The sequence below is a fragment of the Palaemon carinicauda genome, chromosome 1 (genome assembly GCF_036898095.1).
Source record: "Palaemon carinicauda isolate YSFRI2023 chromosome 1, ASM3689809v2, whole genome shotgun sequence".
NCBI classification, from domain to species: domain Eukaryota; kingdom Metazoa; phylum Arthropoda; class Malacostraca; order Decapoda; family Palaemonidae; genus Palaemon; species Palaemon carinicauda.
Genome location: NC_090725.1, coordinates 299,896,254 through 299,910,194, shown reverse-complemented (window position 1 = coordinate 299,910,194; position 13,941 = coordinate 299,896,254). Strand labels below are relative to the sequence as shown.

The following is a 13,941-nucleotide window of genomic DNA, read 5'->3' as shown; positions in this document are numbered from 1 at the left end:
AGAGTTTGTTTACGATGATGCCATTTGGAAATCACGAGTCACTCAGAGCTAAAGGTTGTATTGTAAAGCTTAGCAGCAATGTAATTTAAGCACATTAAATTACTTTTATAATACAAATGTATCATTGAATCCCAGCTAAGATGACAGGATTAACAACTATAACAACAATTGCTTACTTCAGGTGAGTGAGCTGCTACAATAATGGTATTGATACAGCATAACCCCACAGAAACATTACCAATAGCACATATTTTATGCTATTTTCAAATCTAAAACTATATTGTTTAAACTCGCTTACTTTAGCAAGAGGGTGAAAATAAGGATCCAGCTACCCAATTTGGTATTGTGGTAATGCAATAGTTACGCTGCAGAAGGAATGAAGTGAATTAAGACATTGAGAATATAACTACAGAAACTACTTTGTAAGGCGCAGGCCCCATACTGAAGAAACAAAATTAACTAAACCTGGCTAATAAAGTTAGGTTAGTTCAAACAACTGAGAAGATAAGTGAAACTTACTACCCACAACAGAAGACTTACTGGCCTTTGAGCACAACAAAGAATGTTGAATAAGCTAAAAACTAAACAGGTTAACCACTAGCTTGGCTGGTAAGCAAGCATGACGTGTTATATTGTTATCCACTATAAACCAAAAAACACTATTCAATTACCAACAGCATCTGGTGTTCCCAGGCTGTTACCCACATAAGTACTGACCAGACCTAGTGTTGCTTAGCATGTTGACAAGACGAGAAGCAGCGTTTCAACGTGATATGACCATTGACTTCTCTCTGTAATTCCCATTGGCAAAAATTACTCTCCTAGGTTGTTATGGGTCACGCAAGACAACCATTCTGTTAGGTATATAAGTTTTACTGCTAAGCAGGGTATACTCTCCATTCCCATACACACTAAATTGAAACATCCAGTGGAACCTCTACACCCGAACGTATCTACATCCGAATTTTCCAACATCCGAAGTAAAATTCGAGCAATTTTTCGACTCTACACCTGAATTTTATTTCGACACACGAAGTAAGCAATTTTTGTCGTACCGGTAGTATCCGAATTTTTCGACACGCGAAGTACAATTCGAACACGTTCCTACTCTACACCCGAATTTTTTTTCGACACCCGAAGTAAACAATACCCGTGCACATAGATGGTACTCATAGCGCCGGATGTATTTTTTATTTCCGCCAATAGAAGGCAGCATTTCTACCTCGGAGGGACCCTCAATTAGCGTGGCTTGGGACATTCCTCTGTTCTCGTCAGCTTAGTGTGGTTGTGCCCTGTGCGTTCTGCTATTAACTGTGTTTTATTCGTGATTTTTTATGTTCATCATTTTACGGTATTTTACGTAAATCATGGGTCCTAAAAGGCTTAGTTTTGCAAGTGGTAGTGGTAGTGGTGAGAAAAGGAATAAGGAAATGCTTTCTTTAGAAGTAAAGCAAGGAATTATTGAAAAGCATGAGTGAACTTGCAAAAGAACATCACGACGAACTTACTACAGAGGAGCTCAAGGAACTCCATGCTATGTCTGAGCACATGAGTGATGACAAGGAAGGGATCGAGGAGATAGAACATGTGTTAGGTTCGGCGCAAATAAAAGAGGTGTTAGGAAAATATCAAGACGTGGTCGACTTCATCGACAAATACCATCCAAAGAAATTGCAGGTTTGTCGTGTAGTTGCGCAGTTTGATGATGTTTCCCTAATTTATTTTCGAAACATTCTGAAAAGCTGTACCAAGCAACTTTCTATCGATAGCTTCTTTAAAAAAACTACGAAGCGAACTCATGATGAAGAGGAAGGAAGTGGTTCAAAGAAAACGGCAAAGAGTGAAGCGAAAGAAAGTGAAACAAAGAAAACGGCAAAGATTGAAGAGAAAAAAATTCAATCAATTTTCAAGTGTAGAGAGAAAGTGATTGAAATTAATCATCAAAAAGAAAAAAAGAAAATGTAAAAAAAATATAAAATATAAAAATAAAAAAAAATAAATAAGCTAAGTTAGGTTAAAGTTCACTTAGTGTAAGTTAGAATAAGTTACGGTAGAGTACGTTTATTGTAGTCAACCTCTCTACCTCCTCGCCGCCCGTCCGTCTCCTCTTTGCATAGCAAGACCAACACCTGCGCTGGACTTTCTAAGGTAAAGTGACGCTAAAAACCTGTTTCTTATTTATTATATCTTGATAATTATTCTTTTTTACATGTCTATTATCTAATTTAGAGTGCATATTGTCATGTGTAATTATGTGTAGTAATTTATTAAGAGTTATCATAGGTTTTTGGGCTCAACCACGGATTAATCCTATTTCAATGTATTCTTATGGGAAAATTTGTTTCTACATCCGAAGTCGGTTGTGGAACGGATTAAATTCGTATGTAGAGGTACCACTTTATTTGATAATTGCTAATAGGAAACATGATATATTATACTGCTCACAATGGATATTGTCATCATTCCTATTATAAGCAAGGCTATAACCCTAGCTGGAAAAGCAAGATGCTAGAAGCCCAAGGGCTCCAACAGGAAAAAATAACCTAGTGAGGAAAGGAAACTAAGAAATAAATAAACTACAAGAGACAAATAAATAATCAAAATAATATATTTCAAGAACAGTAACAACACCAAATCAGATACTTCACATATAGACAATAAAAATTAAAAAACAACAAGAGGAAGAGAACAACGATAGAACAGCATGTCCAAGTGTACCCATAAGCTCTAATCCAAGACAGTGGAAGGCCATGATATAGAGACTATGGCACTACCCAAGACTAGAGAACAATGGTTTATTTTGGAGTGTCCTCCTAGAAGAGCTGCTTACCACAGCTAAAGAGTCTTCTACCCATACTAAGAAGAAAATAGCTACTGAAGAATGATAGTGCAGTAGTTAACCTCTTGAGTATAGAAGAATTGTTTGGTAATCTACGCATTTTCAAGTGTAAGAGGACAGAGAAGAATGTGGAAAGAATAGGCCAGACTATTCGTTGTATGTATAGGCAAAGAAAAAGTGAGCCGTAACCAGAGAGATGGATCCTATGCAGTACTCTCTGGCCAGTCAAAGGACCCAATATCTCTCTGGTGGTAGTATCTCAACGGATGGTTGGTGCCCTAGCCAACCTACTACAGTACCTACTGTACTATTATTAGTTATATGAATACATTATATGTTTCTCTCAGAGGTACCTTTCAATAAGTACATATAACAGAAGAAACATAAATCTTAGTTTCATCACAAAGTGCCTATAAAATACTATATAAAAAATAAACTTACACTTTTGCTAAATCTATGTTGATTACAGATTAAGGCTTTAAAACACGAGTTGCTATTTTGTTAGCTGATTTCCAGTTTTAGCAGTCAACATTATCAAACTCTAAAAAAAAAAAAAAAAATCTGATTTTTAAATGGTTGAATGTGCTTTATCAAAGTATTTTGGATTGGACTATAATTTTCAATTTCAAGAGCATTTTAATAATTAATCAACAATTACTGACTTTATTTTTTTTTTACCTTTGGGTGTGATTAGCTAATCCTAAGGCCTGCTCCCATATTGAGAATACAGTATGACAAATGAATAACAAAGAGTATCATTTCTGGGTCGATCTTTGACGGCCAGTGAAAAGGGTCCTTCATTTATATTTTTTTTTTTTAACTTATTCAAAATATCTTTATAATATACAGTATATTACATCAGCACCAATATGTTACTGGACATCATAGTTTTCATAGTTTTTTATATCTATTATTATCAATTATCAAATGAATGCTTTCTCTCCCTCTCTCCTTTTCCCTATATTAGCTCATTTCTAAAGCTTCATACTGTATTTCAGTTTTTGGTTCATTATTTAATCTTCATATTTTTTATACATTATTTTTTAATTGTGGTTTATCAAAATATTTTTTATACTATTTTTTTTTTCAGTTTTAAGAGAATTTTAATGATAAATAATTTCTTTTTTACTTAGGTACACACACACACACACTCACTCACTCACTCACTCACTCACTCACTCACTCTCTCTCTCTCTCTCTCTCTCTCTCTCTCTCTCTCTCTCTCTCTCTCTCTCTCTCTCTCTCTCTCTCTCTCTCTCTCTCTCTCTTTGTGTGCTACTACGTATTCACTTCAATTTTTTTCCACAATACAGTGCTCACATACCTTCTACTTTCTGCAAGACGAATTCCACAAAGCTCTTCTGTAGCTTTCTTCTTAAATAGGTCTCCTGGCAAGAGTTTGTCCAGCACCTTAGCTATGGTTGAAGAGCTCACAGTACTAAGCTAATATGAGGAAACAGTAAAAAAACAATAAACTTAGCACAAGATATGTTATACTATGACAAAAATGGAATCTCTCTAGTTACTATAGCATCAATCTCTGAGCTTTTTACAATAAACAATAATACAAAAAATACAAATTTGAAACTAGTAGTACTAAAGGACATTGCATTAATAGTATCTATAACAAATTTTTTATCATATATATGACAAATTTGGAAATAATTTATATTTTTCCTAATGATACAAACCTTTAGCTATTTATTGGGGTAATACTTTTGGCGAAGCTGAAAGGACAAGCCATTAAAATTTAGCGAGGGTTAACTACCCCTCCTGCTAGTTAGTGGGAAGTAGTAGGGTGGCTAGCTACCCCTCTCACTCACACGCCTGTGACTGTGCTTCACTTTGCTTGGAGGTAGGACTTCAAGGGGGACAGGATTGGCAGGTAAGTTTGTATAAATAACTAGAGGTTTATAACATTAGGAAAAATACAAATCATTTCCAAATTTGTTATCAGTTCTGTAACTGGAATACAAATCTAAGCTATTTATAGTGCTGACTTACCCACTAGGAGATTGGATGTTCCTGCTAATGTGGCTTTTTGGCTTTACTCGGGGTCTCCATTTTATGAATATATCAGTACCAAAAATAAGGAGACCCTAACACCTCGATAAACCTTGCTACGCAGGTCTGCAGCCTACGCAAGCTGTGTGTTGTTATTAACAGTGAGACTGTCAGGGTAAAAGTTATTCCGAGTCTAGAAAATAACCGAGTTGACCAAGACTTTGCTAATACCACCTCACTGGTATGGGAACGTGACGGTATTGACCCAATACTAGGTACACGAGTGAGCTATGGTTTACCTGCAGTAGTTGATGCCAGCTTGTGCAGAGAACCTTGGATGCTGCTTTCCCCAAGAGAAGAGAGGATGAAGAAAAGAGAAAGAGCCTCATTCCTTTTATTTCACCACATTCCTTTTACTTCACACAAAATAAAACCAGGTAACAGTGCCCTCAACCTTCTGCTACTTGTCCAATATGGAGCTTGTGGTACTAGACCAGCTGTTGTTCAGCCCCCACAGGGCCAATAGGGACCGTATTACGTCTCCTGTGGGTCATGTCTTGCAAGTAATGGGCTGTGTAAGTTGCCTGGCACTTTTACAACCCTGCGTGTAGAACCAGTGTCACAGAGTAATTTCATTTGAAGGACAGGGATGTAGCTATGCCCCTGACATCGTGAGCTCTGGGTCGACGTATCGGAGGAGGATTTGGATTCAGAGCGTGATCAATGACCCTGCGAATCCATGCAGAGATGGTGTTCTTGGTGATCCTTCTCTTGTTTCTCCCTGTACTGACGAAAAGTGAAGGCACCTGGTGGTGGGCTGCTTCTGTTCTCTTGAGGTAGAGCTTCAAACTTCTCACTGGGCACAGTAACAGATGATCTGGGTCGTCAGTTACGGAGCGGAGACTCATTATCCAGAAGGAGTCGAATCTAGGATCCGACACTCCAGGATTCTGAGTCTTGGCAACAAACTCAGGGAAGAACGTCTACCCATTTCCTTGAATGAGCGACGTCGTATGAGAGATCATGAAGTTCACAGACTCGTTTGGCCGAGGCCAAGGAGAGTAGGAACGCCGTCTTTCAAGTCAGGTGGCGATCTGTTGCATGGCGTAATGGTTCACAGGGAGACCTCTTTAGAGACCAGAGAATGAACCACGTCCCAAGGGGGAGGTGTCACTTCTGACTCAGGACAGGTAAGTTCGTAACTCTGTATGAATAAGTAAAGTTCTAGCAATGAGATGTCCATTCCTTTCAGTTTGAAGGCCAGGCTCAAGGCTGAGCCTTTCACTGCCGAAACTGAAAGGCGCATTTCCTCCTGCAAATACACGAGGAACTCTGCTATTGCTAGAATAGCGGCATTGAGTGAAGAGATACTCTTTCCACAAAACCAACCACAGAGGACGTTCCACTTTGCCTGGTAGATTGCTGCTGAAGACCACCGCAAATATTCAGACATCCTCTTCGCAACTTATTACGAAAATCCTCTCTGAGTGAGGAGATGCTGGATAGTCTACAGGCGTGAAGTCACAGCAAAGCTACAGCTTTGTGGTAGATGTTGACACGTGGGTGTCTGAGTAGATCGTGTTGTGGAGGGAGTTCTCTTGGAGGCTCCGTCAGGAGGTGCAGAAGGTCCGGAAACCTTTCCGCATAATGACATAGCGGAACTATGAGAGTCATTGTGAGGTTGACCGATGTTCTGACCTTGTTGCATCTTGCAAGAGACCCTTGGGGTCTAGGACTGGGGAACAGTACAGTGGGAACCTGAAATTCAGGGCCGTTGCAATCAGATCCACAGTCAGAGAACCCCACAAAGTCTGGACTTTGTTCACTACTATATGATCCAATGACCATTCGGTACCCACGTCTGAGATGCTCTGCTCAGATTGTTGGGGACCACATTCCTCTTGCCTGGAATGAAGAAGAATGATAGCGGTACCGAGTGGACTTCGGTCCATCTCAGTATTTCTGCTATCAGATGGAATAGGGGCTGCAAAAAAGTACCTCGTTTGTTGATGTAAGCCACTCCTGTGGTGTTGTCGCTCATCACCACCACTGAGTGGTCAGCCAAGAACTGATGGAACTGTTGTAGGGCCAGAAAGACGGCCTTCATCTCTTAAGAGATTTAAGTGAAGGTACTTTTCGGACTCTGACCAAAGGCTCTAGGTTTATGGTGCAGCACGTGGGCCAACCAGCCTTCTTTTGATGCGTTGAAAATAGCATCAAGTACGGAGGGAGGACGAAAAGATCTACGCCCCTCTGCAAATTCTCGTCCCACCCACCACTCATGTCTGTCTGTTCCTATGGTCCCATGGGGCTCAGAATGTCTGGAGAATCGAAAGTGTGACTCCAATTGGACTTTAGTTGCCACTGGAGAGATCGAATCCTCAGGTGGCCGTTGGGAACTAGATGGGCCAGGGATGATAGGTGTCCGAGGAGACATAGCCACACTTCTGGGCAGATAGATCATCTCGTGTAAGAAAAGGTCTTGCGACCTTTCTCAGCCTTATTCCTGTCTTCTGATGGGAAGGCTTTGTGGAGATTGGTGTCTAAAATCATTCCCAGGTACATCAGTCTCTGAGTGGGAAGCAGGGAAGACTTCTCGGGGTTTACCATGATTCCCAGGTCTTGGCAAAGCCTCAGAAGTTTGTCTCGGTGTTTAGGAAGGGTTGCCACCGAGTCTGCTAGGATTAGCCAGTCCTCCAGATAACGGAGGAGAAAGATGCCGCTCCTGTGAGCTCAGGATGATACTAGGGCGAACACTCTGGTGAAGACTTAGGGTGCTGTGGAAAGACCGAGGAACAGAATCCTGAACTGGTATTTCCAGTTATCTATGATGAATAGTAGATACTTCTTTGAAGACGAATGGATTGGGATCTGGATGTATGCGTCATTTAGATCCAGTGTGCACATGAAGCCATGCTGAACAAAGTCTGTTTGACAAACTTGTTCAAAGCCGAGAGGTTAATGACTGGTCTCTAGCCTCCAGACGCCTTTTTCACAAGAAAGAGTCGACTGAAGAAGCCTGGGGAGTCATCAAGGAGAGTGCCCTACTCCAACATGGTCAAGACTTCTGCCCGAAGGGCTAGCCCCTTTGCTGATCCCATCGCAAAAGAGTCTATTGTCACTGGAACCTTGATCAGTGGAGGGAGAGATGAGATGAATGAGACACGATACCCTGAACGAATCACAGAGACTGTCCAGGTATCGGTACCAAGCTGCTTCCACCTGTCCCAGTAGCTTTGTAGGCATCCCTCTACTGGTGGACAAGCAGGGGGATTGCCTGTCCTAGTGTCCGCGGCTGTGGGCAATCCTCTAGGATGTTTCCCTCTTCAGGAGGACTTTGTGCCTTTCTTGTCCTTATTTGGAAAGGACTTCTTTGAAACCTCTTTCTTCACTGATGATTTGTTTGTCGAGGCATTACGTTGGTTGGACTGCGGAGGAGCTAGTGGTCTGTAGGACCGGGATGTTAAGGCCCATGGTGAAGGGAGTCCTGGTGGGACTTCCTCCACCTCTTCGCAGCCTGCTCGATGTCCCTAGGCTCGAACAAAAAGGAATCCTCCACAGAAGAGTTCCTAAGCCTTGCTGTTTCGGCATTATGGACTTAGTGATGGAACCTCTTGGATACCAAGTCCCTGCGTTTGAGGATGGTATTGGCTCGCAAATTCACCACTTGGTAGGCCAGGAACTCCATGGTTCGGATACCCGAGAGGAGGAAGGTTTCCATCGCTTTCCTAGCACTTTCTTAGGAAAAGACCTCCGTCAGTACCAGGATTCCCAAGGATCCTAACCACAGGTCCAGCCACGAAGTAGCCTGCATGGCATACTTCACGACCTTTTCCTGATTAAGGTTCTCCGCCGCTGAGAACGCAACTTGATAGCTGGAAAGTCCCTCTAGAGAGACCCCCTTTGTTAATTCCTCCAGGGAATGGTGAAGAGGAAGAACTGGTCGAGGCTCGTCCAAGATCTCGTAATACCTCCTCTGCTAAACACAAGGAGGTGAGAGGAGCTTCGCGGATGACCCTGATCGAAGGAAGGAGGAGAACTCGGAGAGTTGAGAGGCGACCTTACGTCAGCCACTCTTCAGCCCGAGACCAGGGGAAGGCTGCATTAGACTTAGCAGACTTTTGATTGCCGAAGACATGGTCTAAGACTGTCTCTTTGCCCTCCTGAGGAGCCATCTCTGGGTCAGACAACTCGTTGAGAGCCCTCATCAAAGTCAGAACGTGCCAGAAGGCATGCTCTGACTCCTATTCTCCTTCTGAAGCGGGGCTGGCAGTGAGGTCTCCATCATCCACTGCCAGGAACTGGTCTCAGGGTGGTTCGTGGTCAGGTTTAGGATGGCAGACTGTCCTGAACTTCCTCTGCGGGTCCGGAGGTCCTCGAAGAGGACTTAGGCAGCACCTTAGAATCCTTAGACTCCTTATGAGGAGGAAGATATGTTTCCAGCATTAAAGGCATGGATGGTCTGGCCTTCCTGGAAACCTCTGAAGAAGTGACGGTACTGTCACGGGCTAGATCCTCCTATAAAGATGGTAGGGGGGGAGTCTGGAACGGACTCCTCCTCACGCGATACGGGGATGGAAGAACCGGAAAGGTTCAACCTTGTCCTTGACATCCTAACTGGTGTCAGTTTTATCCTCGATGAAGCTGTAACTTCAGGAACTCCTCTTTTTCTCTTCAGGGGGGAGACAGCTGTGGTCCCTTGCCGAAAACCTGCATTACTGCCCTGACGACAGCTCCGAACCATGGCTGTATGCTGACACTGGCGCTGTCTGATAAATCCCCTGAAGGGGAGGAAACTTAAGGCTCCCTTTGAGGAGTCTTGTCCGGCGCTGAAGATTTACGCATTGGGTCCGGCTTGAGGGCCAGTAACTTTGGGATCTTGAATTCCCCTGGATTGCCCCTTTTCTCCTTTCCCAGCGGTTGCGCTGTTATGTGTTTGCGGGGAGGGGAATGGGGTGACGGTGACCTGTGGAGAGGAATTCTGCCTTTCCTCGGAGAGAGGACCGATGTTCTGGAAGGCGATGACCTACCTTTCCACTCCTGCTCCTTTCTTCTGTGATCACCTACCTATGTCCTGGAGGCTGGCTGCAACTTCTTGGAAGTCGAAGGCTGATGGTGGCTGCCGTCTTACACCTTAAGCTCTACACGTTGAGCAACCTTAGGTTGCTGAAGCATCAGTGAGTGCCTCCGCATTGGCGAGCGTTATAGGCTGTGGTAAGCATTGCCGCAATGGTGAATTCTGACGCTGTGGAGAGCATCGGAGAGTGGGAAAATGCTGACAAGCTGACGAGTGCTGACGCGTAGGCGAACGCTGATGCAGGGATGACAGCCGACACGTTGGAGATCATTAGTGCAGCACCAATTGCTGACATGCGGGCAAACGCTGATGCTTGGGCGAGCGGTGACGAGCACTTGCTGCAGGAACCTCTGTAGGCGCCCTACGCGAGAATGGGCGGTGGGTTGAAGAAACTTGGGCGGGCAAATGCTGTTCTGACGCGATCCATTGCTTTGGAGAACGATGGTGATGTGTGGAGGCTCAACGCCTTGGAAGGCGATGGTCAACACAAGGACGATGACCAACGGCATTGTGACGAGCAGGCAATTGACAAGCACACGATTGACGAGCAGGCGATCAACGAGCAGTAGGATAATGGGAATCACAAGATAGACTAGCAGGAGGTCACCAAGCCGGCAATCGGTGAGATGAAGGTTGACGAGCACCTGGACGGTGATCAGGAGACGGGATATGCCCTTTGGAAGGACGAATATCCTCTGAAAGGGATCACGAGCGATCCTGCGGCAGGAACTTACGAACCGAAGTTCGGTGACGAGTATCAGTCGGCAGGAGAAGGTCTGGAAAGCAGGAGAAGGTCTGGAAAGCAGGCAAAGGTCGGGAACCAGAAGTCGGATAAGAGCGCTCCTCCTCCGAGGGCTGCGTAGACAAAGCCGACAAACCAAAGAGGCGTCTCTTCACCGAAGGTGAAAGAGCACCTCAAAGGCGGAGTTGGGCGAGCACAGCGGGGTCGACAACCACGAAGACACCCCATGGGAGCCGATGGATCAGCAAGCCGACCGTCAACAGTAGCAGCAGTCCTCCGAAGAGGAGTCTCTATGAGTGAACTCCCTCAAAAGAGAGCAACAATTGCAGGAGAGAAATGCCTAGGACTTGGCTCCCCCCCACAATGGATAGTCAGCAAGGGAGTAAGATGCAGAAGAGGCAGGAAAGCAAGCCAGCAGGGCAGCAGATGAGTCCTCTAACACCACGACGTCAACGAGGGCCAAAGGATCTACCTCCGAAGTCGAAGAACATTGCAAACCAGCACCCCGGTGCAGTAGCTGCAGCAGGCACCCAGACCTTTCCCACTGGAAAGCAGACTACTCCCACCATTCATTACACTTAGACTCACTATACCGTTGGCCACTGCAGATCGGGCAAAGGCTGTGAGGATCAGTGTCCTCGCGGACATAAATGTACTGCAGGTGCAGCCCTCAGGACCAGGCCAGGCAAGCATGACTGCAGGGAAGGCGCCGACACACACACATCAACACTGAAATGAGAAAGCAAAAAAGATTATTGGTAGTCCAAAACTGCAAGGAGGAAGAGCAGCAACAACCGTACTCCATCCGAGCCGAAAGCAATGTAAAGCACAGTTACAGGTGTGTGAGTGAGAGGGGTAGCTAGCTAACCCCACTACTCCCCACTAACTACCGGGATGGGTAGTTAACCTTCACTGAATTTTATGGTTCGTCCTTTCAGCTTCGCCGAAAGTAATACCCTTATAGCGTAAGTTCGTATTCCAGTTATGGAACAAATGCCATTGAACAATGTACTCCAGTCACTAACTTACCTTAACGTAATCATCTTCACAGTCCCATCCATTGTCACTGTTACGTTTTCCTTGTAGTTTCATGTCTTCTATAACAGCTACAATTCCATATCCTTCTGGTGTACTTACGCTTACCTTGAAAAAATATGATCTATTACAGTATATGAAATTATCTTTTATAATGTGCTGTATGTAGGTCAATGAATAATTTTAGATGTATATTTCCTGCCTATACTCCCTCCCTTTGCATAGCACACAAAAAAAGAGGTATCTGTTAGAATTTACCATGCATAAAAACTATAGTTAGTTATTAATGTTCCTAACATAACCCCAAAAGAATTACTTTCAGCCTACCAGTATTACTTTTCATACTCTTCTTTCTTAGCTGTCCAGTTCATGATCACATTCTAATTTCCCCACAATAAAAACACAAACACTGGGAAAGGGATAAGAGAGATAACAAAAAATTATTCCTTATTATTACTAGCTAAGGTACAAACCTGGCTAGAAAAACAGAATGCTACAAGCCCAAGGACTAAAATAAGAAGAGCAGCAAAGAGAGAATGGGAAATAATGAAATAGCAAATAAACTAAGAATACATAAGTAATGAATAAAAAGAATATAAAATACTTTAAGATCAGTAATAATGTTAAAATAGATCAATCATAGATAAATTATAACATTATGTTCCACAGAAAAGTTTACAAAAATTTTTAACTTCTGAAGTTACGCCAATTCAACTGCCAGATTAGGAAGAGCATTCCACAATCTGGTCACAGATGAAATAAAACTTCTAGAATACTGTGCACAGGATGGTACAGTCTGGGAAGATCTGAATAATCAAAGCCAGGGCAAGAGATTAATATCCAAATTACGAATAAGGAATTGAAGTGACTGCAAGTTTCTATCTAACCAATTAAGATTGAGTCAGCAGCTGAAGACCAGTAAGAAGAACAATAGTTGAAATAAAGCAGAATCAAAGAATTAAAACATTTTTTAAGGATAGACTGATCACCCAATATGACAAATTCGGAGATAATTTGTATTTTTCCTAACCATACAAACCTTAGCTATTTACATGGGGTATTACTTTCGGCGTAGCTGAAATGACGAGCCATTAGATTTCAACGAGGGTTAAGGGGGTAGGGGAGGGGTAGCTAGCTACCCCTTCCCCCTCACACACCGGTGAACTGATTAACTTCGCTTATTAGTAGGACTTCACGGGGGACAGGGCTGGCAGGCAAATATGTGTAAATAGCTAAGGTTTGTATGGTTAGGAAAAATACAAATTATCTCCGAATTTGCCATTTGTTCCGTAACCGAAATACAAACCACGCTATTTACATGGGGTGACTTAACCCTTAGGTAGGGTGGAAAGTCCCTGCCTTATTGGCTTTGGCTTTTGCCCGGGGACTCAGAATCCGAGTGAGCAGCACTCAGGAAAAGGAGTCCCTGCACCTCGCAAATTCCTTGCTCCGCAAGGAACGTGCGGCCTACATAAGCTTGTGTGTGAAGGAATGAAGTGTGACTTGTCCTAGGAAGTTGACCTGAAGTCCTTTAGATGGAATTCTAGGTTAAGACGTTCCCAATACCAACTCGTCAGGGTAGGGGGGACGCAACAGTATTAAGCTTAATACTAGGAGCACAAAGAAGCATGGTTTACCTGCAGTGGTTTGAGGTCAGCTATGCAGAGAACCCAGGATGCTGCTTTCCCCAAGAGAGGGGAGGATGAAGAAAAGAGTAAGGGCCAGACATACTTTTTCATTCATGCAGTCTAAAACCGGGTAACAATGCCCTCAACCTTCTGCTACCTGTCCATTAGGGAGCCTGAGGTTAGACCAGCTGTTATGCAGCCACCACAGGGCCGATAGAGAAAGTATCGAGGCTCCTGTGGGTCACATCCTGCAGGTAGTGGGCTGTAAAGGTCGTTTGACGCTTCCAGACCACAGCTTGTAGCACCTGCGTCACACGAGAAGTTTCTCCTGAATGCCAGGGACGTTGCAATGCCTCTGACATCGTGTGCTCTAGGGCGACGTGACAGAGGAGGGTCAGGATTCAGGGCATGATGGATAACCCTTCGAATCCAAGCTGAGATGGTATTCTTGGTGAACCTCCTCTTCGTCCTTCCTGTGCTCACAAACAGGGCTTGCACGCGAGGATGACTGCAGCTGTTTTTTTAAGATCACGCCTCAGACTCCTTACTGAGCATAGTAGGAGATGGTCCGGGTCATCTGTTACAGAACGAAGACTCGAAATCCTGAAGGAGTTGA

At 43.8% G+C, this 13,941-nt stretch overlaps 1 protein-coding gene across 3 annotated transcripts in view; it reads right to left on the bottom strand.

Moving 5' to 3' along the window:
* LOC137658162 (uncharacterized) overlaps window positions 1-13,941 on the bottom strand; it is an 84,338-nt gene that overhangs the window by 24,127 nt on the left and 46,270 nt on the right. For all 3 annotated transcript variants that reach the window (XR_011047268.1, XM_068392845.1, XM_068392856.1), the window contains exons 3-4: window positions 11,692-11,805; window positions 4,164-4,282 (exon numbers count right to left, since the gene is read on the bottom strand). Coding sequence is in view for 2 of the 3 variants with exons in the window: in XM_068392845.1 (XP_068248946.1) it covers window positions 4,164-4,282; window positions 11,692-11,805 (233 nt within the window). In the remaining variant the exon portion in view is untranslated. The remainder of the gene's footprint in view (window positions 1-4,163; window positions 4,283-11,691; window positions 11,806-13,941) is intronic.